Below are 27,782 nucleotides of genomic sequence, written 5' to 3'. Positions count from 1 at the left end.
CTAATCACTCATAATAAGCAGAAAGTAGAAGAAGAGCTGGGTTTTTGTACCCTACTTTTTACTAACTGTCTCAAAGTGGCTTACAATTGCCTAACCTTCCTGTCCCCACAACAGACACTGTGAGGGAAGTGAGACTGAGAGATCTCTGAGAGAACTGTGACTGGCGCAAGCATCACCCAGCTGGCTGCATGTGGAGGAGGAGTGGGGAATCAAACTCGGTTCTCCACTCTTTAAAGACATAAGCACAAAAACAATAAAATTAATGAAAAAAGAATTGCCTCCATAGCGATACATCCCTTCAAGAATAGTCATGTTACAGCCTGATCCTGTGCAGGGCTTGATGCACAAAAGAAATAATTATTGTTCTTAACTCTGTAGAACTAGGCTATTAGTCTGCTGTGACTACAAAGCAACAGAATTCTGTGGCACCTTTGAAGATCTGTTTTGTATGAACTTTCATGGGTAAGAATGGATTTTGTCAGATGCATCGAACATCAGACCTTGCATGAGGCTTACCACAGGCAATTACAGATGATCAATTTACCATGCAGAACATGTGGGCAAATTTGTTTATTTAAAAATGTATTAAAAAGGCCTGAAATACAGGTGAGCATGCCTATTTTTGTAATATTACATGATTTGCTACCGTATGAAGACAGTGGTTTGGAGCCTATGATCTATCAGCATAAAGCACAGGGTCTCCCCAACCCCAGCAACTATGTCAACAATGATCACCTAAGATGGCCGATAAGGGTGGCATGCTTCCTGATGGGAGGTCCAAAAAGATTTTCTGCACTTCGGGACTCAACCATAGACCTGGCGGAAGAGCTCCATCTTGCAGGCCATGCAGGAAGCCAGCAGCTCCCACAGGGCCCGCAGATCTCCTTGGAGCTCATTCCACCAGGGCCTTTTCAGTCCTGGCCCTGATCGAGGCCAAGTGCACTTCCCCGGAGCTGGGGACGAACACAAGTTGGTTCTCTGCAGAGCGCAAAGCTGTACAGGGGGCATATGGTGACAAACGGTCACTCAAATACGTGAGTCCCAGACCACGAAGGGCCTTAAATGTCAAAACTAAAACCTTGAACCAAATCTGGGTCGCAACTGACAACCAATGCAGCTGCCTCAGCACAGGCTGGATATGGGCCCTCCAAATTGTTCCTGTGAGGACCCTAGCAGCCACATTCTGCACCAGCTGCAATTTCTGGATCAGGGACAAGTTACAGAAGTCTATTCTGGAGGTGAACATCACATGGATCACCATTGCTAGGTGCTCAGAGGACAGACAGGGTGCTAGTATCCTCACCTGACAAAGATGAAAAAATGCCTGGCAGGCTACCTTCTTGACCTGTGCCTCCAAGGTCACTCCCTAGTTCCTGGCCTGAGGCATGGTGACCAGTTGCATCCTGGCCAGTACGGACAAACTTGCTTTCTGTTGTGCCTCCTTCCTACCCAGCTGTAGGACCTCTATCTTGGAGGGGATGAGTTTCAGGTAACTATGCTCAAGCCATCCAGCCATGACTTCCAAACATCTAGCAAATGGTTTGGGATGGGGGGGGATGGGGGGAGTCCAGGCAGCCATCCATGAGGAGATAGATCTGGGTGTCATTGGCATATTGATGACAACCCAGCCCAAAGCTGGGCCAACTGGGCCAGAGGGCACATAAAGATGTTAAAAAGAGTACGGGAGAGCACCACTCCCTGAGGAACTTTCTGAGGAACAAGTGTTACACATGGCAGGGCCCCTGCCTCACGAACTGGCATACTGTCTTCTACAAACAGTGGCACACCTCTATAGTCTAGGCTTAAGCCAAAGCTGTGAAACACTGTGAAAGTCTGCCAAGCCAGGTCAGACTCCATCTTAAAGAGCTTGCTCTTGGCCACAGGTCCTGAATGGCAGCCTCTGCCGAATACACCCCCTGACTCAAGACGGCTTTCCTCCTAAACCCCCACCCCCACCCCATTGTATTGCTGATTTAGTGGACCAGCTAAAACCTGTTTGCCCAGGGGCTCCTAGACAAACTTCTTTGTCTTTAATATGACTACTACTTGGCCCCTCTGCCATAGGAAATCTGTTCCCCAAACCCTGTAGCTAGATCTATTGAGACATGATGGCTTCCTTTTCTTAGACCCATCAATGGCCATCTGCAGACCTGGCCAGACACTGCCCAACATCCTGACCCATGGAAAGTTCTATCATGTGCTCACCTAGCCCACATCACATAGCCCCCTCCCCAAAAAACTATATAAACCGTGGCGGTACACAGCTACCCTGAGTGTCTTCTAACTCAGGATCCATTGGAACCTCCTGTCATGCTGGCTCATGTCACTGATCTCTGACTCTACTTTACGGGCATGGTAATTATACTGAACCTTCATTTCCCACCCTAAGTCTTCTCTATATGACTGCTTGATAGGTGTGTCAGATATATTTATGCTTTTATTATTTTCTTTCTAATAAAGACTGTTATTATTTTTACAATTTACCAACATTGTCTGCCTTGAGTTCTTAAGGGTTCAATTACTTTATAAACACTGGCATTTGATCCTTTAATGCTACGTTACCTCACTCTTGCTCTGCTAATTCCCCACAGCTTAATACAAGTCACAGGACATGTGTAAGATCGATTCTGGACAAGGAACATGACAACTAATTCCCCACTGCCACCCTCTGGGTCTGGGTCTGGAGAAAGGAGCATAGCCAATCAAAGGCTATGCCCCATATCCCCATCCTGGTGAGGTGGTGAATCAATAATTCGTGGTTGACCACATCAAAGGTGGCCGACAGATCTAACATAAGGAGTATGGATGACCCGCTCCGATCCAGTTGGTGCCAGAGATTATCCATCAGGGTGATCAGTGCTGTCTCCACCCCATGGCCAGGACAGAAGCCAGACTGGTATGGATAAGAGCCAAAATTTCTTCCAAGAATGCTAGGAGCTGGCCCGCAGTGGCCCTTTCAACTACCTTACCAAGAAACGCAAGATGCAAGACCAGGTGGTAGCTAAAACTCTGGTTGAGAAAACCTGGTCTAACATGACCTTTTTGAAAACATGGTTTGTCCATTGCAGTTAGCCCTTCTTTCTGCATTTGTACCAGTAGACATTTCTATAACTGGACTGCTCTTAGCCACAAATAGGGTTCTCAACTCCCAAGTGGTAGCTGAAGATCTCCCATTATTACAACAGATCTCCAGGTGACACACAAGCACACATAGCAGGTTTTGTTTAAGACCAGAGAAGGTTATTGAAGGAAGCCCTTTGAAAACCCCTGATTTGTATAAGAACATTTCATATCCAGTAGACATGCAAGGGACCTTAACTTGAATATAGATGTTGTTTACCACCCTGGTGATTGAAAAATGATATATAAACATATTTTATGTATATCTGTGTATTTTAAGACAACTGTGTGTGCTTAATATTGACCCCTGAGGAAGACCTCCATAGGTTAAAATGCGCTAGGTCTTTGGATGTTAGCACACAATTTAATTATGTTTAACCTATAGAAAAACAGTGTCACTCCCTGTTGTTTTGATTATTTTAATTACTTTTATATATTTGAGCTCCACAAATGAAATACATATATATTATATAAAGTTGTAGCTTTCTCAATCTTTTTAGGTTCTTGACACAGATCAGTTCACCAGGAGAAAATGGCCCCTCTAGTAGCTGGACTCTATGGCATTATAACCAAACCCCACCCTCCTCAGGCTCTATCGCTAAGAGTCCTTCCATGAACTCTTGTAACTATGTTCCTGAGTAAAAATTCACTATTACAGCTGTATGGCCAATGTGTGACCAATCAACACTCTTTTCTTTGATCATCAATTAATTAGAAAAAGAGTTGGTTTTTATACCCCACTTATCACTACTCAAGGGAGTCTCAAAGAGGCTTACAATCACCTTTCCTTCCTCTCCCTACAACAGACACCTTGTGAGGTAGGTGGGGCCGAGAGCTCTGAGAGAACTGTAAATGGACCAGAACCCAACTGGCTGCATGTGGAGGAAAGGGGAATGAAATCCAACTCACCAGATTAGAGGGCACCACTCTTAACCACTACACCAAAATGGCTATAGCTTATACAGATGTGATGTTAAAAGAGTATATCCAGGAAATTTTCATTCACATGCTCAAATACCCCCCCCCCCACTTTCCTTGCATGCAATACTATTAGAAATTTGAAAATAACATTTGGATCTCTTCTGTTTGCCCTTTCCAGTCCTGAAATCGTCACCCCTCCCCAAACACACATTTGAGTTAAGATTAATATGACTTGTCTTCCTGGCAACAAATTCGACCTTTCTGGCTTCTAACTAAAACTTGAGAGCTGCAGAAATGCTGACCATGGGCCAGACTCAGTGAATGATGGTGACAATGCTCTGGGAATAAGTTATATTAATTAATTATTCCCGCAAAACCAGCCAAGGGAGAACAAAACATTGATTTTTGTTTTGTAAGCCTAATGGAAAATTTGACTATTTTGACAAGAGTTTGGTTTTCAATTACTTCTTTAATAAAAGAAACAGGCTCAAATTTCAGACTGTAGAGGAATTTAATGACTTAATAGTGCAATCTTATGCACATCTACTGAGAAGTAAATCCAACTATGTTCAGTGGGTATGGTTGCCAACCTCCAAGAATTACAACTGATCTCCAGACTGCAGAGATCTGGAGAAAAGTTGGAAAGTTGATTCTATAGCATTATTTATTTATTTATTTATTTTATTTGATTTATATACCGCCCTCCCCGGGGGCCTATGCCCTACTGAAATCCTTTCCCTCCCCAAATTCTGCCCTGCTCAGATCTAGCCATTTCCCCAACCCAGAATCTGTATCCTCATTAATAAGGCTTAATCCCAAGAAAATCTGATCAGATTGCCGCACAACAGTTTTATAAATTGTAGAATCTGTTTAACTTCCATTTGGGTGGTCCCTGTTTGAATCACAATGGCTGTGAATAAACACCTCAATCATACTTTGCAGCATAATACAAGAACAATTTAGGGCTGCACTGAATCTTTTGATTTATGAGCTACCATTTGATGGGGAAAGGACAAAATATTTCCATGTAAAATCCTTCAACTGAGGAGAAATCCTACATTTCCTATTTACTTCAACTGCATGTGAATAGCAGCCAACCAGAGGTGCACACTGAATAAGATGGTATGCAATAATGCCATCTCTTCACTAAACCGCCAATCACTTTTGTCCATGTAATACTGTCACTGATAGCAAACACAGCAAGCAAATATTTTTGTAGACATGGCCAAAAATGTTCCCAGCACACCGTGAGTATAACCTTGGTGATGCTAATAATTTTATGAATAGGTGATTGCTTTAAGGTGAGTGTGATGTTGACTCTGTGATGAAATGCCACAAAAACAACAAATCACTCCACATCAGAAACCAAATACCAGTTGTGAACCTCTACATAATTCAGCACATTAAAAGAAAGCCATAAATAACTCTAACTAGAAGTTATAGTTACTATATATTAGTTACTAATAACACAAAAGTATGAACAAAAATGGGAAAAAAACTATTACCTATTTGAATACTTGATGTGTAGAGCCATTCATTAACCTACACTTCCATGTTAGGGGACAGTCAATGCATTTTCCCAACAATATTCCATTTTCCTTTCCTCCCTCTCCCTGTGCAAATGAATAATACCTACAAATATTTTTTATTTTCATAAACATCGTGCAGCTTTAAAACATGGGGGTGTTCTATCAACTTCAGGATGGCTATTTCCCGTTCCACCTGTAAGAGAAAAGAAAAACAGAAGGGAAGATTAGAATCACGTTTCACATTCAGTTAGGATACCCCACTGACTGCTCACCTTTTTGATTTCTCTGATGCTGTCCTTTTGAGGCTAGACTATCTTAGGGACAGCTTCCTGTTTCCAGCTTCTTCTGTTCTCCCTCTTGCCTGCCTATAGTATGATGGGTGTAGAGATACCTCCTGCATCTCCTTTCTTATATTTACTGCCTAGAATGTCCTCTAATAAACAGTGGTTATATTAGTTTAATAGCACAACCAACGACTGTGCTTTTTTATTTATTGTTTTTTTGCCTACATGCACTCAGTAGCCAGCAATGCCATGGACAAGAACTAGCTTAATTAAGCACTCAGCTAATTTTTCTGGATTTTGCTGATCCATACCACAGGTCCTATTGCTCAATCAATCAATCATTCTTTATTTTATGGTCATTCAAACCAAAATTCAAATATACTTGTAATTAAAAACTGAAGCAGTTCAAAAAGAGAGAAAACAATTAATAGCATAAAAGATTTACAAGTCTGTGTCCTATCACTCAATAACCATCACATCATCCACCACAGAATTTGAGTCCAAGGGCACCTTTATTGTCTGAGGAAGTGTGCATGCACACAAAATTACACACCTTGAATAAAACTTTGTTGATCTTAAAGGTGCCATTGGACTGCTACTTCAGACCAACATGGCTACACACCTGAATTATTGGCTACAGAATTTAGAAATACCAAAGTTTTTCCTGTTTTTTCGGGATAAAATAAACCAATTCCACTTGCCTACAGCAAACCAAGTTGCCATCCCCAGATTGATGCTGACAACACAATAATTGTACCTAACAACACCTGCCATTCCATCTCAGGTTTTACATGTTCATCTTCCAGAGTTACATATGCCATCAAATGTCAGCAATGCCTTTCCACTGTGTACATTCGAAAAACAGGTCAATCCTTACACAAAAATATAAATGGAGATAAATCTGACATTAAAAACCATATCAGTCAAAATCCAGTGGAAGAACATTTTAATCTTGCTACCTAAGAGTGGCAGTCTTCAAATAAAGACTTTTCAAGGGAAAATTGCAATGTGATTGCTGAATTTGAGTTAATTCACAAGTTCAGAAGAAAAGGCCCCCTCCTGCCAGAAATGAACAGAGACACAGGAATTTTTTTCACTACAGATGCTAATTTTCTTCCAACAAGCATCTCCCCTCTGCTCTAATAAAACTGATTACAATATCCATGGTACCTATGCATCCTTTACAATATTCTTTACAACAATGGTCCCCAACCTTTTTATCACCGGGGAACGGTCAACACTTGACAATTTTACTGAGGCCCGGACGGGGGTAGTCTTTTGCCAAGGGATGTCGCTACCGCCTGAGTCCCTGCTCCACTTGCTTTCCCGCCGTCCGCTGGGGGGGCTCTGCCTGCAGCAGCTGCGCAGTGCCACGCCAAGGGAGAGCCCCAGCCATGGTGGCCGCCAGAGAGCACAAAAGGTGAGCTGGCGGCAGAGTGGCAGGGCAGCCCCCCAGGCAGCAGCCAGAAAGGAGGACAAGGAGGAGTCGCAGACCAGTACCAACTGATCTGCTGACCGGCACCAGTCCCCAGACCGGGGGTTGGGGACCACTGCTTTACAACATATGAACATAAGAGAAGCTGTGCAAGATCAGGCCAATGGCCCATCCTGTCCAATACTCTGTTTCACACAGTGGCCAAAACCCAGATGCCATCAGGAGGTCCACCAGAGAAGCAGAACTACAGAAGCCTTCCCACTGTGGCCCCCCAAGCACCAAGAATCCAGAGTATCACTGTCCCCGATATATATCTTGAGGCTAATAGCTACTGATGGAGGTTTCCTGGAGCATCAGAGGAAGGAAAAATCAAAATGCTCCTCTCAGGGGAAAACACTAACATTTCTAACCAGGTAACTAAATATTGACTTGCAGGTGTGCAGTTTGGCTCAAGGATGACGCTCACACAAACTAACTTTTGGCAAACAGGCCACAGCTTTTATTTAACAATTCAACATCAAGGTGTTGGCATAAGGGGAACAGGCGTCTAACTCATCGACCTATGGTCATCCAACCTTCTCCATTTGGCAGTGCCCTGGGATTCACATCCCTCACTGGAAACAGGATCCCTTGCTGCCTGGAGTACCTATAAAGGTGACCTGAAATGGCTCAGGAGGCCTAAACCTCTTCCAGGCCATTTCAAGCCACCTGCCTCTTTTGAGGCCCTCCCCATGTTTCGGGACAGTCTCCCAAATTCTAGACTCCTCCTTTCCCCTCGCCGAGGCCGGCCCCTTGGCAGGGAGGGCGGTGGGGGGACAGGCTTCTGGGCAGCCTGAAGCCACAGTATCGGGCAGGAGGGGTGGGGGAGAGGCTTCAGGGCGGCCAAAGGAACTGGGCAGCAGCCTGGCTCCTTTGCCCGCCCTGAAGCCACGGAATCGGGCGGGAGGGGGACAGGGGGAGAGGCTTCAGAGCCTCTTAAACAGACTGCATTAACTTGATCCCAATGTATTTTCACAGTTCTAAATTCAGTTTATGTTCATGTACCTTAAATAATCAGGATTTTCACAGGATTTTGTTGTTGTCATTGGTGTCATCATAGCACCCCTCCCTCTTTTAGTTTCCCCCCCCCATATGCTTATATCAATATCATGGCTGATTTTCTTTTTAAAAATCTGTACTTAAACATTTTTATATTGATACAGCTCTGTACTGATAGCTTTAAGAGCTTGTCTGAATTCCCAGATTTCATTTTTTAAAAGCTAAGTGTTTTGCCTCCTCCCTCACAGTAAGGGAAAAAGCATTTCTTCACAAGAGGAGAAGCTAAAGCTTTGATTTTAAAAAAAAGTAAGCTGAGGATTCAGAACACTTGTGAAAACTAACATTACAACATTAGTGCACTGGTATATTTATCTAGGGGTTCCATTTTTAAAAATAAAAAACAGAAACCATTCATCCTCGTAGGGGAGAAGAGGGAGTGGTTTGATGATGATGGTGATGATGGTCAAATCATCAAGAAGTGAGATGGAGGTAGGTGGGAATGAGTGAGACAAAGAAACAGAAAACACAACTCAAAATTGGCTTTTTGAAAAAGAACAAGGTAAGAGTGGTCTCAAAAGAACCAATGGGGGAAAAAACAGAAAACAAAATAACACTTAAAACAAACAAAAAACTAAAGGCACAAGTCGCTTGAGGAAATTAGGGGACAAACCAAAGGAGAATTTCTAAAATCCTGCTTCATACTCAGGATTTTCCCTAGAACCAATTTCCCCATCTGCCTCAGGAAAAAAAAAAACCTACCCTGCTCTGTGGTAGTGTAGTTTGCCAAAGCAAAAGTGACAGGTTGCTGTCAAGATGCAGTACCTTTCTAATGTCCCATGGCAGCTGAGCGTTTTTGCGTTCATTCTACCTATGCTCCAAGGTCAGATCAGTTCAGGGCACATGTTGCTGTTTGTCCTACTGCTTAGCTGCCTCCCCAGATGTTACTAGCCCAGCCAATGGAACCCAGTTCCGGTCTGAACAGATTTGATCTACACCACACTGAGCTCATCTGGATGCTAGTCCCTAGCCACCAAGGCAGTGGTTTAGACCTACTATTGTAGCCACAATATTATTTCAACAGATTGCCTCTGTAAAAGCACCTTTTGTGTGTCACATTTCCATGTTGGGCAGCAAACATGGGATTATCTCACTTTATCCTTTGAATGGGGTTATGCTCAGCAATGGTGACTTGGAACTTTAAAGGCTGAGCAGAGATTTTGCACATCCAATTGCAACATCATTGCCAACACAGATGCCAGGCCTAATATAGGAGTCAGGAAGAAATAACTGTACTTACAAAAATAGAAACACATCTTACATGACATATTCATGTAGGTACATTTAACTTATTGTAAAAAGATAGGTTAACTTACAGCTCCACTTTTACATTTTTAAATGACTAACAATCTGGTATGATTCATGAAATGGTAGAATACACCCCACTGCAGCATGGCCTCCTAAAGAAAGCACCCTGAGATCTCTTTGGTGTCTCTGAAGCGACACTGTAGGTCGGGAGAGGTTAATGGGTCCATCTGATTCTTTTTATAGCAGACAGTTTATGAGAACTGAGACTACTCATGCAGATGTTTATGCTTGTAAACTCTGGTCCAGGTCCTATACACACAGTGGAGATAGCACACATACCAGAAGTTCACTCTTCCCCAGCACTTTAAGAGCATCACTGAAGCAACCACATAGTCCCTTGTCCTCAACATCCATCCCTTACAAGCAATAACTGAGACCAAGTGAATTTCCCTTCAGCAAGATAAGGAATAGTGTTTAGCAGGTGCTTTATGGAAGTTGATTAGACAAACAATTTAAGTCCTCCTAACACAACACACCACTGAGCGGTCTTTTGTTCACTGAAAAATAAACTGTCTGGAAGCTGAGTGCTACTTTGCTGAATCACTGAAGTAAGTAGTACTCATCCAAATCTTTCAAATGAAAAAATGGTGATCATCAGCAAGCTACTTAAGTTCTTCTTTCAAATTCATTTTAATGACCCCCCTCCCCCAGATTTGTAGGTATCCATTAAAGTATGTCTATACTTCTTTGGAGGCTGAGCATTCCCCGTCTCTCTGGCAGTCTCATGCACTGGAGAAGGCTCGTCACATCATTGACAGTGGATCCCAGCTACATTTGCCCTAAGAATAAAATCAGGGATTTTCCTTTCAGTCTGGCCCTCTGCACACTGAAGATTCATTGCTTTCGGAAAAAACCTCTGCTGCTGACAATTGTGGCAATACATCCAGTCTAAGTGAGTGATGTGATGCTCACACTCTCTCAGGGTATTTCTTAGTTACTGTCCAAAAGCCTAAGAGAACAGGCATGGAAAAGCGGAGATTTACAGCTTAAGGTATTCAGACAAAGAAAATACAACATTCCTGATGTTCATTTACAGTATTTTCAGATTTACATTCAATTCCAGGAAGAAACAGATAACAAACCAAATATTTATTTGCTTCCAAGATACTAGAATATGGATTTTGCACAATAAAACCAAAGTAACATTAATACAAATAGAACTTTGAAAGAAAGTGGGGAGATTATCTCAGAACCAAACGTGCTTCCAACATTGACAAGATCATCCAAATTGATCCCATTTTTGATTGCACTTACAGAGCTACACCCCCCCCAAATTATGATTGGTTAGGAGGTACTAACATTGGCTTCTAAACCATGGTTTGTGCTTGACAATAGTGTTAACTGTAGGGCAATTTCTAAATGCAAAAATTGCACTTTATTCAGTAGTGCCATCCCTTTTCGTCTCCTGCATACAGAGAAGGAAAAACAGACTAAGAGAAAATTTTCAGTTCCACCTGCGTTCAACTCTTGATGGTACATTCTAAGGAATCCCTTAGAGAGAGAAATCAGTTTGGTGAAGTGGTTAGGAGTGCGGACTTCTAATCTGGCAAGCCAGGTTCGATTCTGCACTACCCAATATGCAGCCAGCTGGGTGACCTTAGGCTCGCCACAGCAATGATAAAGCTTTCTGACCGAGCAGTGATATCAAGGCTTTCTCAGCCTCATCCACCTCACAGGGTGTCTGTTGTGGGGAGAGGAAAGGGAAGGTGACTGTAAGCTTCTTTGAGCCTCCTTTGGGTAGAGAAAAGTGGCATATAAGAACCACCACCACCTCCTCCTCCTCCTCCTCCTTCCTTTGCCACCTCTCCTGCCCCTTCTCTGCTAGCAGTGATTCACCAAGTCAAATGTGATCCAGAGACTTCAGCCTTTCGGGTGGGTGGGGGGTTTAAAAGGCAGGAAAATGGCAAGAGTGAAAGGGAAGAATTGTATGAAAGATATATTTTATTTCAGAGTATGGTTTAGAGAATACAATAAAGCTGCTGGATAAAAATGGGAGGGGGGAGTGGAGAGTGTAAAAGGTTTATTTTGCTTCAGAGTTGACAAATGTAGGAATTCCATGAAGGGACCAGACATACAGGAAGAGGGAGACTGATGATCCTGGGGAGAAGGAGGTGGTTTCTCTTACATTTACAGCTGCTCACTATCAAACAGGTTGCATATCTAGGCTTTGGCAACAGCCTAGCAATGCAATGCAAGGGATTTTGGGATCATATCTGGGGATTCTGCCAGGAGGCAGGAAAGGAGACAAGCAGCAGACTAACTAGGATTTACACCACGAAAAGAGGACAGTTCGAAAGGAAGATAACAGCAGAAGAAAGAACCTACCCTAAGCTGCAACTAACAGATAAACAATTTAACAATAAGTAAAAATGGAAATACAGTTTATCGTATCTCTTCTTTTAATAGAAATCAAACAACCAAAATGGACTCTAGATTTGAAAATGGTACAAACGATCACCCATAAGCTTCATGGAAAAGCAGGGAATCAAGCTTTATTTATTTAAACATTGATTAGTCATCTTTCTAACTTATGGAGTTCAAGGAGGCTTGCAATATAAATAAAACAACAATAGAAAACAGAAATTAAAATCACAGTTTAAGAATACCACCACATTAATCAAATTCAGACCTAGATGCAGCAATCTTTAACCGCCTCCTAAAGGGCAAAATTGAGGGATTCAGGCTTGTACCAGAATTATGGGGCTGTCACTGAAAATACCCTCTCTTGTGCACCCACCAAATAAGCTTCTTTGGTTGACAGAAATGTCAGGAGAGCCTCTCCCTGTGATATTAATCCCTGGCCAGAAATGTATGGGAGAAGATGGACCTTCAGATACCCCTGTCCCAAGCCCTGTAAAGCTTTAAAGGACAAAACATACAGCTTGAATTGAACTTGGGAACACATCAGTGGCCAACGTAATTGCTGTCATATCATTGGGTCACACACTTCTATAGCTGGCTCTGACCAGCAGTCTGGTTTTTATTTATTTTGATTTATAATCTAATTTATATGCAGCCCTTTCTCAGAGGCTCAGGGTAATTTACAAAGACAGTCTGCACTAGCTGCTGCCTCTGAGCTCTCTTCAGGAAGTTACATTCCAGTCTGAATGTAACTAAGCCATGAATCAGACTGAGCCAGGAATGGATACAGATGATGCCCTAGCCAAAACTCAACAAAAGTACTCCAAACCACGACAGTTACCTGGGGATTGAAGGGGATGGCTCGGTCAAGTAGCACTCCCAAACAGCGAACCCATGTTTTTGACTGGAAGAAAAGAGAGTTCTACTAATCCAGAAACCTTCTACTGTGTCAGAATTCAGTTTCAGCTTGTTCATTCTCATCCGGTTGATTACTGACTCCGAGCCCCAGTTCAGAACATCAGTAGCATGTTTGGAAGTCAGAGGGAAAAAGGTAGAGCTAGATATCCACAGCATATTGATGGCACTCCAGCCAAACCTCCTGATAGTCTCTTTCAGTAACTTCACATAAATATTAAATAAAATGGGGGATAAGACACAATGGGGGAAACCCACAATTCAGTGGCTATGGGGCAGAGAAGGAACCCCTAAGGATTGCATTCTGAGACACAGGACTCAAACCACAATACACAGTACTTCCCACTCCCAGTGAAAAGAGACACCACATTAGTTATCACAGTGCCTCAAGGAGTATAAGATTGCACTCTTTCTCCAAGCTTATGGTTGAGGCCAGGGCAGTTTAACACCATACAGACCTCTCTCCTCTCCTCTCCTCTCCTCTCCTCTCCTCTCCTCTCCTCTCCTCTCCTCTCCTCTCCTCTCCTCTCCTCTCCTCTCCTCTCCTCTCCTCCATTTACCTTTTTAATGGCATGATTGATCAGCCTCACTTTTGAATTTTTTTTGTCCATAGTGTTGTAGCATAGTGGTCCCCAACCACTTTATCACCAGGGACCGGTCAACAATTAACAATTTTACTGAGGCCCGGGGGGGGGTAGTCTTTTGCCGAGGGATGTCACCACCTCTTGAGCCCCTGCTCCACTTGCTTTCCCACTGGTGCCCCTGACTTCCCACCGCCTGCTGGGGGGCACTGCCCGCAGCAGCTGCACAGTGCCACGCCGAAGGGTAGCACCAACCATGGCGGCCACTGGAGAGCACCAAAGGTGAGCTGGTGGCAGAGAGGCAGGGCAGCCCCTGAGGCAGCAGCCAGGGAGGAGGACGAGGAGGAGCTGCGGCCCGGTACCGACTGATCCATGGACTGGTACCGGTCTCCAGACTGGGTGTTGGGGACCACTGATGTAGCGGACATCCTTCCCACTTGGGTTTTCCATATCCTAGTCTCAAATGCTATGTATTATTGCTTCTCTACCTTGTCATTTTTTAATCCTACCTTTTTTTTTTTATCCTTCCCTACATGATTCTTTGTTCCTCCAGTGTTCACAATAACTTTATAAGGAAGGTTAGGCAGAGACACAATGTAACTAGTCCAAGGTTCCTCAATGAGTTTCATGGCTGGGTAGATATTTGAACCCAACCCAAGTATACCAGGTCTCAACACAAAACAATACCACCACACTGGTTTCCAATGCTTTCCCCCCAAAAAATGGCTACCTGAAAAATCTGAGAGCAGACCGTTAAAGGTAGCTGGATTTGTGGGCCACAAGTAAAAGTAAAGTTTATTTGTTTACATTTATTTTAGGCAACAGAAAATGCTGGTGATGAGATAGCAACAACATAAGAAGTTCAAGGGCTCTGGAAGCTGTTTGTTCTCATGGCAGATAAATTTAACTTCTCATATCGTTCCTTTCAGACAAGCTAAATAATGCAGTTGGGATCCTTTTCAGTGACCATTTCCAAGTGGATTTCACATGGCAAAATCGAGTTGCAAAGTGTATTGAAAGTGCATTATTTAGTGTGTGTGAAAACAATGAGAACTGTGGAACTTGACAATTACAGGGAGAGGGGCTTCTTCTGCCCCAGGCTCCAGTTCTAAACAGGGCCCACAGTTATGACCTCTGTTTCTGCAGCAGTTCCAAGCAGACTGTATTTGGTCCAGCAGACCTTCAGTAGGAGCCTCTTAGAACAACCAGAGCCCACCTTGGATTGGGTTTCTCAGCCTCACCAAACTGGGATTAAGTATGAGAAATCAGCTTTTATTCTCACAGTTATGTCTACTTTTAGTTATATGTATGTATTATGCAGGGATGGGTTTAAGCAAAAAGTATATATATTTGGACTGCAAAGCGAACAAACTGGGCAGTCCTAGAGGAGATCAGCCCTGCCTGCTCCTTAGAAGGCCAGATCCTGAAGATGAAACTCAAATACTTTGGCCACCTCATGAGAAGGAAGGACTCCCTGGAGAAGAGCCTAATGCTGGGAGCGATTGAGGGCAAAAGAAGAAGGGGACGACAGAGAATGAGGTGGCTGGATAGAGCAAACTTAAATGGACTCCGGGTAATGGTAGAGGACAGGAAGGCCTGGACGATCATTGTCCATGGGGTCATGATGGGTCGGACACGACTTCGCACGTAACAACAACAACAACAAATATATTTATTTTATTTATATTTATTTATATTTATTTACCGCCACTCCTGAGGCTGGCTCGTGGCAGGTCACAAAGTCCATAAAATGATTTAAAACCCCCATAAAAGGACATAAAACTCCTTACAATCATGACAATACAATACAACAAACATGGTGAAAAATATAACTCCCCCCCCCCACGCTAACTACTCAAGGGGCTGGCAGGAAGGAGGTCTGAATAGTTACGTGTAAATTAGTACCAGATGTTAGTAGCACTAAGCAATAAGATGGAATAAAGGCATAAATAAAATATCATGGTATAAAAAGGGGGACCTCTCGATCTTCCGTACCAACCCCAGCCTCAAGCATAGACCTGGCGGAAGAGCTCCATCTTGCAGGCCCTGCGGAATGCTGACCGATCCCACAGGGCCCGCAGCTTTCCCGGGAGCTTATATTTAAGGTATGTTAGGGAAACACCCCTAACAGTCCAAAGTGTGGGAACATCTTCAGTGTTGTATAACCTAGGCCTAAAAAGCCACTTTTGAAACCGGCATGTCTAATAAATAAAGCAGAGCCCTTAGAGACAACGTTTCCATCCAGGAACTGGCCTTTGGTTTCTTTGTGACCTTCAACAAGTCAATGATTGCTCTATGACATTCCTCATTGGTGACATGAGATATTTGGTAAAATTACAACAGTTATCAGCTCTGGATTGCGCTACCTGGGAACAGGGGAAATCAGACTCAGCTAAAATTGCAAGGATAATAAATTTCACCTGCCTTTGTCTTCACTACTCTCAAATGAAATGCTTGTCTGTATTTATTATTGCCACTCTGTGTAACTGAATTAAATACTGAAAGCCAGGGATAATGACAAGATCTCTATCCAGATTGCTGTGGAAATTGATACAATGCTGCTATAGCTCTTTTCCCATTCTACGGAAACGTTACAGAGACACTGTGTAGTAGTTCTGTCTAAAGCTTGAAGTGCAGACATGATTCCTAAATTATCTCATCAACAGCAAATGTCTGAGAACATGATTTCTCATTTCCAGGGAAACACCAGGTGCTGAAATAGGCGGGACACAGCCTCTAGTAATTCTACAACTGGATTACTTAGGAGAACAAAGTGGCAATACATATCAGCAGGAAATCGGGAGTTTTTTTAGGCGATTGAAATAAAACCCAATGGTCCTTAAATGTAGGGTATTCTCCCCCTGACCCTTGCCAGCAATTTGGTATCACTTTTATGCCTCCTTGTTCTAGAAGACTGGTATATTGCTGCCTGGCTCCAAGCCAAGAAAGGCAAGAGTCCTGCAGGGCTGGCTAGTTTAATGCCACTACAATTAGTACAGAGTTGACCAAACTTTAAACAGCTAGAGAGAGTGGCCCTGGGAATCTACAGAAAACAGGAATCATGGAGAGGTATTTGCATAATATTAAAGAGATACATTCATCTGCCACACCACCCCAGGGCACCAGATTCATTTCAAGTCTTGTTTTTCTGCAACAGACTTTTTTCCAGGTGGTGACGGAAACCATGGTGCTGGAGACAGTGGTGAGAAACAATTGCAACATATCCACAAAGACAAATCACTTAGTTTGTCACCTTGCAGGTGCTGATTAGAGTTTTTGGGGGTCTGAGCAGGGAGCTGATTAGCTACTATGATGCTTCACTGACTCAGTTAATGACAGAGACCAGTGCAAGGGCTGTATTGTCCTTGTGAGGAGTAATATAAAATCTTCACTATGGTCCCAAACCCCTGACCCCAGTCCTTCTTCTGTCAGGGAGAAAGAGTTATCTTCAGCTTTAGGCTCATTTCACAGGAATGGCTATGGTGAGAAGCCCCCTTTCTTTCCCAGACTCCTGGTAGAATACTCCAGAACACACTTGCCCAACAGATGGTAACTGAGGCAAATACATGCTCATCTCTTGCATGGGCAATATGAATTTGTTTGCATTTATTCACCTCAGCATTTGTGACAAGCTTAGGTCAAGAAAGCTGGATCTGTGTGCCATAAATTGATGGAGACAAAGTATTAGTGTTTCCATTATTTCTCTCTCTCTCTCTCTCTCTCTCTCTCTCTCTCTCTCTCTCTCTCACACACACACACACACACACACACACACACACACACACACACACACACACAGACATTTTCTGCACTCAGGACTCACCCAGCTGTCATGTCATGATGCTTCCTGCATTTCAAGTTCAGCATCACACCCGCAGACCATTTCCAATGTCCGCATTAGGAGTCTTTGGCTCCCTTTGCCATCTGTTTGCTCCCAGTTTGAGCCCCCATATTTGCCTCCACATTGAAGCTGGAGGACAGGAAGTAGAAACTTCCTGGCAGCCTTTTCCTCCCTTCTGTCTTGTCAATCCTTGTCACATGATGAAAACAGCCAATAATCTGCCAGTGCCATTTTGCTACTTCTGAATGCCCTCCCCTTCCATACCTGATGTCTTTCTTTTCAAACCCAACCACAAGGGCATTATTATGTTATTCCACTATAAGAAGCTCTTTCCTCCCCTGCCACCGTGCACTCCCATTTGTTCTAACCCTTTCTTTAGAAGCCCATTGTGAGAAGCCAAATGTTTCTCAGTCAGTCTACAAGCTGGCTGGGAAGCCATCAAGGATGAGGATCCTGTGACCCAAGGGTGGCGGGGTTATGTGGGCATGCATGGCATGGCTGACAGTCCTAATCCCCCACCCAACCACACCCACTTCCCTGGCATGTTCTGATATTGATGTAATCGGGTGGCCTTTTTTGCTCTACAGAGGTGACTGTAGTGGCTTGTTGCCCTGGCAATAGGCTCAGTGCTGTGAAGATCAACAGAGGCTCTGGCAGCTCCTGCTTCCCTCACAGGCTTGCAAAACATCTTTTTTTTGGGGGGGGGCTGTTTGGCAGCAAGGGAGAGTGCAGTCTGCCCAAGCCTATGAAGTTGCATCCCTAAGAGATCATGGTGGCCAAGGCTCATTGTCTCCTGATCAGCTGGGAAATCACTGTAGCCCCCGCTTGCCTCTTGTCCTCACCATTGTCTCATGGTTAGGGAAAGCAAGAGGGCAAACTGCTCCAAAGGGGGGGGGGTTAAAATCCAAGCTCTTCCATTTGCTGCATCAACTCCCCCTGGTGCACATGGGAAGGAGGACTTTAATGGGAATTCTGGTGTTTCTGCTTTTCCCAGGGCCTGGGGGGTGGGGGTTCAGTTACAGCCTCCAAACTTTCAGGGTAACTCCAGGAGGCTCTCCCTTGAATCCCCTCTGAATTTCACAACGATTGGCCTATGGGGTCCACTTCCAGGGGTTCCAAAAGCAGGTACCCCATCTCTCCATTCTATCCAATGGAGAGTCTTTCCCTTTAACCATAACCATAGGAAGCTTTGGACAGCAGAAAGCTTTTATTAGCTTTTCAGTGCCACGAAAGTATATTTTAAAACATTTCAGTATGAAGCTGATAGAAAGAAGCACCCACCCACATTCACAGTCGGCCCCCTTTTGAATTCTTTATACATTAAAGGAAGTATGTGCTAGCTATTGGAACAAACGTGCAACACTCAAGAAGCTCAGTGACCTTGTTCAGGGCAAACAGCACCATCACAGACCATTATCCAGGGCTTCTGAGAAAAGTCAAAGGACAACACATGCATAAGTCAACAAGTCAACTCTGCATTTTTCATCTATCACGGTGGTGGTAGGGTGAGGCCTTAGCTGAAGTTCTGCCAAAAGCACTTCTTTGATTGATGAAGCCAGCCTGACCTAGCCTTACCCCCCTTCCCTAGTGGGGTTTCAACAGACTTCACTAGCAGTGTTACCCACACCTGCAACATCTCCCTAACCCCTGTTTGTGTTTTCCAGCAGCTGCACAGCCTGGGTTCAAGTTCAGTGAGTTATTTATACAGATGTGGAAGAAACTAGGTGGCAAAGTAATAAGAATTCCAGGAATGGGGAAGGGTCCCTCCACCAATCAATTGTATTTGAAGAATACATTGTGTATCTATCTACCCTCCTGCAGATTTCTTAGCAATTATTCTTACATCTTCTTTCTGTTTTGGTGTTTATTTTATTTATAATTTATTTTTTACTTATATTTGTTGACCGCCACTCCTGGCACAGCTGGCTCGTGGTGGTTTACGTCCATTTAAAACCCCACATAAAACAATACCCAACCAAATTTAAAAAGGTCTCAGATGGCAGGAAAATATTATTGTAGGATACTAGTTCATCCCCCACCTCAGTTCACAACTGCTGGCCCTCCAGGTGGCAGCTCCCCGAGTATCCAGGCCAACACTTTGGTGAGATACAATAATAAGACACTCAGATGATAGCAGCTAGAACTAACTTAACTGACAGGCAACTGCATAAGACAGTCCTGAACAGCAGTATATAGGGAACAGAATGTAGAATCATAGAATCATAGAGTTGGAAGGGACCTCATGGGTCGTCTAGTCCAACCCCCTGCACTATGCAGGACACTCACAACCCTATCACTCATTCACTGTAACCTGCCACCCCCCAGCCTGATCTTGCCCTATCTCAAAAGCTCAGCTGGCTCAATACTTGGATGGAAGACTTCCAGAGAAGGTTTTGCAAAGGAAGGCAATGGTAAACCACCTTGGTTTAGCCACATGCCTTGCAATTCCTATACATTTGCCATAACTTGGCTGTGACTTCATGACCTTTCACACACACAAACACACACCCTTCACTGAGCCAACAGCCCACACTGGCACTGGTAGTAGAAGAAAGTACATGGAATACCAAGTAGGCCACAAGGAGAATGTGATAGCCAGAAGCAGCCAGTTGCTTTCTGAAGACCCAGGGCCATAATTCACAGATAATGCTGCTGAAGCCCAGCTGGTCCTAAGAGATTCAAGATAAATATTTAAGATTTGAATTTTAAATGCTTTTTAGCATTTGAAATGTTTTAACATTTGCCACTTTGGGGGCCTTGAACTGGGTGGAAAAGCAGCACATAAATGTTTTAAATAAATAAACCAAATATCCTTTGGGATCCTTCCCTAGATCATTGAGCAGGCTATGTATAGCTTGAAAACGTACCATTGATGCAAGAATTAGTTCACTTTCTGGAGAATTTTTCTAAGTCAATTTGTTATTTATTCCCTTAAGGAGCTTGATAATATTATTACTTCTTGCGGGTCCACTGTAGAAGCCACCTTGCAAAATAGGGGTATACCAGATCATTGTTTGGACTTCAGTAGGAACTAGCCTGTTGAACTGTTGCCTGAACCAGTTTTTGTATCAAACTTGTTGGATTGTTGTATTATTGTGCATAAATGTATAGTATTATTTGATTATTATTGTCTTTATAAATGACTATTTTGCACTTTTGGGAAGCATTATTTACTATAGTTTCAGAACATCCCACTGGGACCTGGAGATCCCCCAGAATTATAGCTCACCTCCAGACTACAGTTCTCCTGGAAAAAATGGTTACTTTGGAGGGTGGATCTATGGCAGTGGACCCAACTGATGTTCCTGACCTCCCTAGGCTCCAACCCCAAATTTCCAGAGGTTTCCCAGCTTGGATCAGGCAATCCTGCCTCCCCATCCCCTGTCAGTAACTACTGGGGACTTGGTAACCCCTCCTTAATTTTCTAGACCAAACAGGTTTTAGAGAAAAATTAACTGGATCCAAATATTTGGGGCCTTTCTGCATACCATAAATATAATGAAATGCTTACCTGCTGAAGATGCTACATTTTTGGCTTTTCTCCTGAAGTGGCCAACATCCAAGCAGCATCCAAGCAGCAAACTGCTAGCAACATCCTCCCTTTTAAAGCGCTTGCTGAAGAATTGCTTAATTCCCCAACCTAAAAAGCCAGAGCTACCGGAAAGCAACCAACAGGCCACGTGTATCTCTGCCTCAAATGTCCCGCCCTCGTACCCACCTCCCTCTCCCTTCTCCCAGGGACAGGTTTCTTTTTTTAAGCAAACTGCCTAGAACAACAAATTGGTGTACAAGCATGCAGGCAAGGCAAAAATTTGTTTTCCCCAAGTAGTCACACAAAACATGCCTCTCTAAAGTCCCCCCCACCCCACAATCAGGAACAAAATTTCTTTTTTTCAGTATCAAGACTCATGAGTTCATAATGGGTTGCATTCAAAAAGCACTATGCATCTATGATTAGATGCATAGGCGTTTCAACGGAGAAGGTTTGATTAAAAAAATTAGTGGGCATCACGGGCCCTTTAAAAGGTTGAAAAGGGGATTGGGTGCCTAGCTTGACTGACAGGTGGAAGAGAGTCACATGTAAAGCGTGTTGCTCTCTTCTGCCATTTCAAGCAGACATGCAGGGTGCAAGGAGAGTGAACAGGTGGCAGACAAAAGTGAGACAGACAGATGGTGCGGAATGGCCGGAGGCACGATTATTTTTAGTGCTATGCTATTACGCTGGTGTAACACTATTTTTAAAGTTGTGTGGAAATGCTCTTTGTCTTAAATACTGTTGATGTCTTAGTCCTTCTGTAGGGAAACAAAAAGCAGGATATAAATTATATAAAACACTCCCCAGTCATTTGGGTCCACTGCTGCCTCTCCTTGCTGTACTACTTCAGCACCTAGAACCACAGTATTTCCTGCCCTCTGAGACAGTCATTGCAGCATGATACTTTGTGCCTTTGTCAACACACAGCTTCCCTCCAAGGATTCAGAGCCTCACCATGACCCATTATGCACAGCAGCAGCCACACCAGGCTGCCACTGTTCTGTTGTGCTGGGGCAAAAAGCCCTGCCGCCCCCCAATTATACACAGCAGTGGAGCTTCCCCAGCGCATGCCGGCTGCCCTGGCGCAATGGCCCCATGCAAGTAATGTGGGACCGGAAGCGCCAGGAGCGCTTTGAAGCAGCGGCAGTGGGGGGGGGGGGAATCAGGGGCATGGGCCTTCCACTACATGATGGCGGGGAGCAGCATGCTGCTCTCCCACCATGGTGGGGGTGGCAGGATGCCCCTGTCAGCTTCACGGAGCCACAGAGCTGGCAGGAGCGAGAGGTGTCCCTGCAGGGACGATGTAGGTTGGGGGAGAAGCCAGGCATAAAAGCCCAGCTCCTCCAACTATGCACTAGGCTGGCACTCCCAGGTCCACAGAAGAATCCACGTTTCTTTAACGCAGGTCTTCTGACAGCCTGAGTAGGGCCAGGCCTCAGATGGCGGCGAGGTCGGGCATAATCGGGGATTTTCCCCGAAGCCCTGTTGCCACCATTTGTTCTGGCCCATGCATAATTTGTCTAAGAGTTGCTGAGCAAACTCCGATTCTTTGAGTAAGTTCACACATGTACATACACATGTACAGACAAACAGATACGTTCTGTGTATATGAAAGACCTCTGCATAATTATAATTACACAGTCCCATGAAATAACTGAAGGAGGGAACTGTGATATTTCAGTCCAAACCTTTCATTGGCTTTTGTCTTAGGCAACTCAGGGTGCACAGTAGCAAAGTGAGCACACATACACAGGCAGGAAGAAAGGGAAAATACTGTATCAAAAAAGCCAGCCCCTGGGTTGACAGCAAAACTATCTGTACACAGACAACCCAGCATCACCTCAGGCTCGCTGTGTGACAAAGAGGATAACATCAAACTTCTCAAGCCCCTTTAGAGAAAACAGATCTTCCTTGCATTGGCAGTAAGAGCAGCATCAGCATCCAATCTTTCCTCTAGTGCCTTTGCCATCCAGGATCTATCCTGGCAGGGAGCTGAATGATCAAAGCAGCAAGAAAAGATCACTTTCTTTTCAGGTTATTCTGCTTCCCTCTTTCCACACATATCACCTCCCACATTTCCCTCTGATTAGTGAAGACACTGGTGCCATTCTGGCAGCCAATCAATACTAAGAAGAGATAAATTCTAGACGAAAGGTGCAAGGGAGGCCAAAGGCACCACAATTATCTGGTCACCAGGGTTTAGGCCTTTTTGAATAAGTCTTGGCACATTCCCTGCCCAAACTATTCTCTTTCTTGAACAGACTTTCTTTTTTAAACTGTCATGTCAGCAATGTTGCAAGGCCAGCCTGGAGTCCCTCTGCGTACGCTGCTTGTAAAACTGGTCAGCTTTTACAGAGGTCTGCTGCCCTAGTAGCCCTTTTCCTGATTTGTTTTGCCTGGGAGGACTTAATGAGATGTACAAGTTTCCTTGTTCCCAACAGTTCAGTAAATCTAAGCCGCTTGCTGTTCAAAAAGGTGCAGCAGATTGACAGGTGACAATGAACCTTGGCATTCCAAGTGCTGAGGTCTTAGAGGTTACACCTGCTCTCTGGCTATTTACAATTCTGCATAACAGTTTTTCCTTCACCATGCAAGTTCCAAGTTCCATATAACTATTTTGATAATGAATAATATAGCTGGCAGTGATAATTCATTCCTGACTCTCTTTGTTTACATATTAATCTATCCCGTCCTTACCCCATTTCTATAGAATAAATAATTGCAAAGACTTTTAATATGGTTTAAACCAGTGGTCCCCAACCTTTTTATCACCGGGGACCACTCAATGCTTGACAATTTTACTGAGGCCCGGTGGGGGGGGGGGGCGGTAGTTTACTCCTCTACTCTCAACCACTGCCCTAGCGCTCTCTGATCGCTATGGTAATGTTTAAACATCCCTTCAAAATAAGATACAGACACGCCACAACAATGAACATAAGGAACATTTTATTTTCATGACAAATCAATGGGAATGACAAATCAATGGGAACCCTGAGCTTGTTTCTCTGCAACGAGATAGTCCCATCTGGGAGTGATGGGAGACAATGACACCCAAAGTGTGTTGTAAAGGGCTGGGGGGGATGAAGTAAAGGGGGGGAGAAGGCGTCCTTCGCGGCCCACCTCCAATTAGTCGACAGGCCACATGTGGTCTGCAGCCCACAGGTTGGGAATCGCTAGTTTAAACTACAGGTATTTAACCAAAGAGTTGGATTTTATTTAATTGACCATAAGGTAAGGATGGGGTATACATTTCTGGAATATACAGATACAGCACACTATTCTCCTTTTGTGGTTGTCTTATTTCTTGAACAACAGGAAAATTGCCAAGGTAAATCTGCTTCCTCATAAAGGTAAAGGTAAAGGTATCCCCTGTGCAAGCACCGAGTCATGTCTGACCCTTGGGGTGACGCCCTCTAGCGTTTTCATGGCAGACTCAATACGGGGTGGTTTGCCAGTGCCTTCCCCAGTCATCACCGTTTACCCCCCAGCAAGCTGGGTACTCATTTTACCGACCTCGGAAGGATGGAAGGCTGAGTCAACCTTGAGCCGGCTGCTGGGATTGAACTCCCAGCCTCATGGGCAGACAGCTTCAGACTGCATGACTGCTGCCTTACCACTCTGCGCCATAAGAGGCTTCCTCATAGTAAATGCCAAATTATTATGTGCTTCTATATTTGGACATTCTTTATGTAGAGGTCATAATGGTTCTTCTTCAGTTCATGAGCAATCAGTGTTTATCTTGTATCTGCCATTTTGTTACAGATGTATCTAAAAGATCAGCAAGATCTTTGGGGCATAAACTTTTGAGAGTCAAGTTTCCTTTGTCAGGTAGTTTGGCTCTCAACACCTATGCCCTGAAAATCTTGTTGGGCTTTAAGGTGCTACCGGACTCGAACCTAGCTGTTCTACGGCACTCCAGTGGGACTACCCTCTTGAAACCCTTTTGTTCCAGAAATCTTGTCTAGACACAGAATGGCCACTCGAGTTCAGTACAATAGATCTCAAAATGGCTGGCAGGGATAACTTGCTGCTTCGCCTCTGGTGTTACTATTTTAATTATTGCCTTAAATTTTTCTATCCTGTTTTTTGCAGTTTCTTTTTCTGTTGTCTTTGGATGGGTCTGCTTTTTGTGTGTGTTTGCCTTAGTCCAGCTGTTGTTTTTAAATTATTCTCATCTGACTAAGTATTACGCAGTATAGAGAGACTCGAGCCTTAAAAAACATTATTAACAGATAATCCAGATTTATAGTTCTCCTTTTATTTTTCTCCCTTGAACAAAGAGTTTAATTGATCTTACTAGTTTACTTCTCTAAAATCACATTTGAAATAAATTAAAAGTGACAGAAGAAGCTAGGAAGGCCAAGTCTCTGTCTTCTTCCCATTCATGGTCTTTTCCCAAGACCAAAGATATTTTCCCATTCTCATTTTCCTCATTTTAATGCCCTGCATTTTATTTTAATACAGTGATCATTTTGGGGTATTTGTGTGGAGAGGATGTTCCAACCGAGCAGATACCCATGGGTCCAGCTGAGCAACAGAATTCTTTTCTTCAGCACACCAACATGGAACATGGCCACCGGAACCCATGCAACAGATTAAGACATAACCATTTTAATAGTTGCTGCCATCTGTGCAGTCAGTTTTCCCCAAGCAACCCACTGCCCCTGCCACACTGTAGCAGCCCACCTCTCCTGGAAGAGTCCCTAGAGCTAGCTACATGTCATGCTTGCACATCTTCACTTGCACATACAGCATATGCTAGTTAATCATCTGGGATCCAGCTACTGTTGTTACCCCCTAGAAACTGAGGGTAATCTCTTCAAGGCCGTACAAAGACACAACTTTCCCCTACCCAGTGTTGCTTTTATAGGCAAAATTCTGGATATTGTGCTACTGTTTAAAAGGAAGAAATGACAGGGCCACTGGAAAGATATAATATTGACAGCATATGATGCAATATGCAAGGACCTTAGAGAAGGAAATTCAGGCTGTGTTCTGTATTAGTAAAGAGCTAGGATTTTATAATCAAACTCATAGAAGCATAGAGTTAGAAAGGATCTCCAAGGTCATCCAGTCCAAACCCCTGCAGAATGCAGGACATTCACAACTATTTGCCCACCCACAGTGACTCCAATTCCATGCCCAGATGATGCTCCCCACAGAAGCCCCTCATAATCCCTGGCCAGTCTGGTCTGGAGAAAATTTGCTCTTTAACCCCACGGTTTGCAATCAGCATTTCCCTGGGCAAGCAAGAAAGGGCCACAAGAGGCAAGCTCAGACATAATAATTTCTGCCCACCCACTTATAATCTGCCTAAGTTCACAGAATCAGCATTTCTGTCAGAAACCTCCAACGGATAAGTCAGATTGCGTAAGCTACCTATCCCAGACCCCACAAAATATGGTTCCATATGCACCAACTATAACATGCTAGCCCTCAGTATAAAGGAAAATAAATAAGAAGCACCATTCTGAAGAGGTATGTTGAAGACATAGTTTAAGGAGTGAGCTGCACAGCAAGTTTTGGAATACATTATGGAAGTACAGGTAAACCCTCACTGCACTAAGTCTGTGTATTGCTTCCCAGGTCTCAGAGAGTTATGTTAGAATACCCTTGGAGTTGCAACTTCATACCTTACTCCTTCCGAGACATGTTTCCTTTAATCAGTGCACCTGTAAACATGCGCTGAGCTTCACAAGCAATGAGCACTGTTATCCCCAATGCATTAAAAAATCATGAGAGGAGTGCCCTCTAACTGCTGTTTTGACCCAAACACCTCGAGATTTGAAAAACACACAAACAGAGGGAGAATTCATTTGGCTTTCCCCCTGTAGTCCGGAACTGTTTAAAGTTACCAGACAAATCTTCAAGCTTCTCCACCTAGATGGAATATAATTAGAAGCCGTATTTGTTTTTAAGTGAAAAGAAAAGTTTTCATTTTTTATGATTCCAGGAGACTGACTTCAGGCCAACCATCAAGCGTTATGAGATGGTGATAAAATGGCTCCCACTGGCAATATTGGACTAGTTTTATGGTGAAGTGGAGATGTAGTTACTCCAGCTATTGATCAGAGTGCTTTGTAGCTCACATTATCAACTGAGAAAGGTTTCACTAGAATGTTGGTGGTATGTTGCACTAGAATATTGGCTTGCATCCAGGAATCATAGCATAAAACAATTCACTAATAATAATAATAATAATAATAATAATAATAATAATAATAATAATTTGATTTATTAATTGCCCTTCTCTATCTGGGCTCCCAACCAGTGGCAACTCATGAGTTTAACAAGGATACCTTAGACAAGAGTTCTTTAATGTTATTCTTGGAATATGCAAGATCTGTTGTGTGCATGATTGAACAGAATATGGGGAATGTCCTGCAGGGGGCATTGGCGGACATATCTAGTTAGCATATTTAGGTCAGGAACTTCCTGGTGTTTTTCAAATAATATCCCCCTGTGTCCTGATTGGCTCAGTTGTAGTCCTTTTGCTCCTTTGAGCACTCTTCCTTCCTGCTTGCCAACAGAACAAACAGAATATGCGGAACAGTCAAATTGTTAGGACTCTCTCTCCTCTTTATATACAACGTTTTCATAGAAACTATTTTATTCTTTTCAACAGCTTGGTGCTTTGCCCATTTTTTGCCAATTTAAACTTTTCCAACTATCATTACAGATGTTGCATTGCTGTTAAAAACAAAACCCACACAAGTGTAATATAACAATGTGAAATTTATACTTTGCTTTACTTTTTAAAACCTTTGTTTTGAAGCCTTAAGGACATACTGGGAAGAAAAGGGACATGATATAACCCAGTCTAATCCAATCTTGGAAACTAAGCAGGGTCAGTACAA

At 43.6% G+C, this 27,782-nt stretch overlaps 1 protein-coding gene across 18 annotated transcripts in view; it reads right to left on the bottom strand.

The window, feature by feature from the left end:
- The window catches only part of BRSK2 (BR serine/threonine kinase 2), a 532,635-nt gene that overhangs the window by 154,985 nt on the left and 349,868 nt on the right, over positions 1 to 27,782 (bottom strand). For all 18 annotated transcript variants that reach the window (XM_077321456.1, XM_077321462.1, XM_077321458.1 and 15 more), the window contains exon 3: positions 5,678 to 5,763. In XM_077321456.1, coding sequence (XP_077177571.1) covers positions 5,678 to 5,763 — 86 coding nt within the window. The remainder of the gene's footprint in view (positions 1 to 5,677; positions 5,764 to 27,782) is intronic.

Source organism: Paroedura picta, chromosome 2 (assembly GCF_049243985.1).
Source record: "Paroedura picta isolate Pp20150507F chromosome 2, Ppicta_v3.0, whole genome shotgun sequence".
Lineage (NCBI taxonomy): Eukaryota > Metazoa > Chordata > Lepidosauria > Squamata > Gekkonidae > Paroedura > Paroedura picta.
This window is presented reverse-complemented; position numbering and strand designations above follow the sequence as displayed.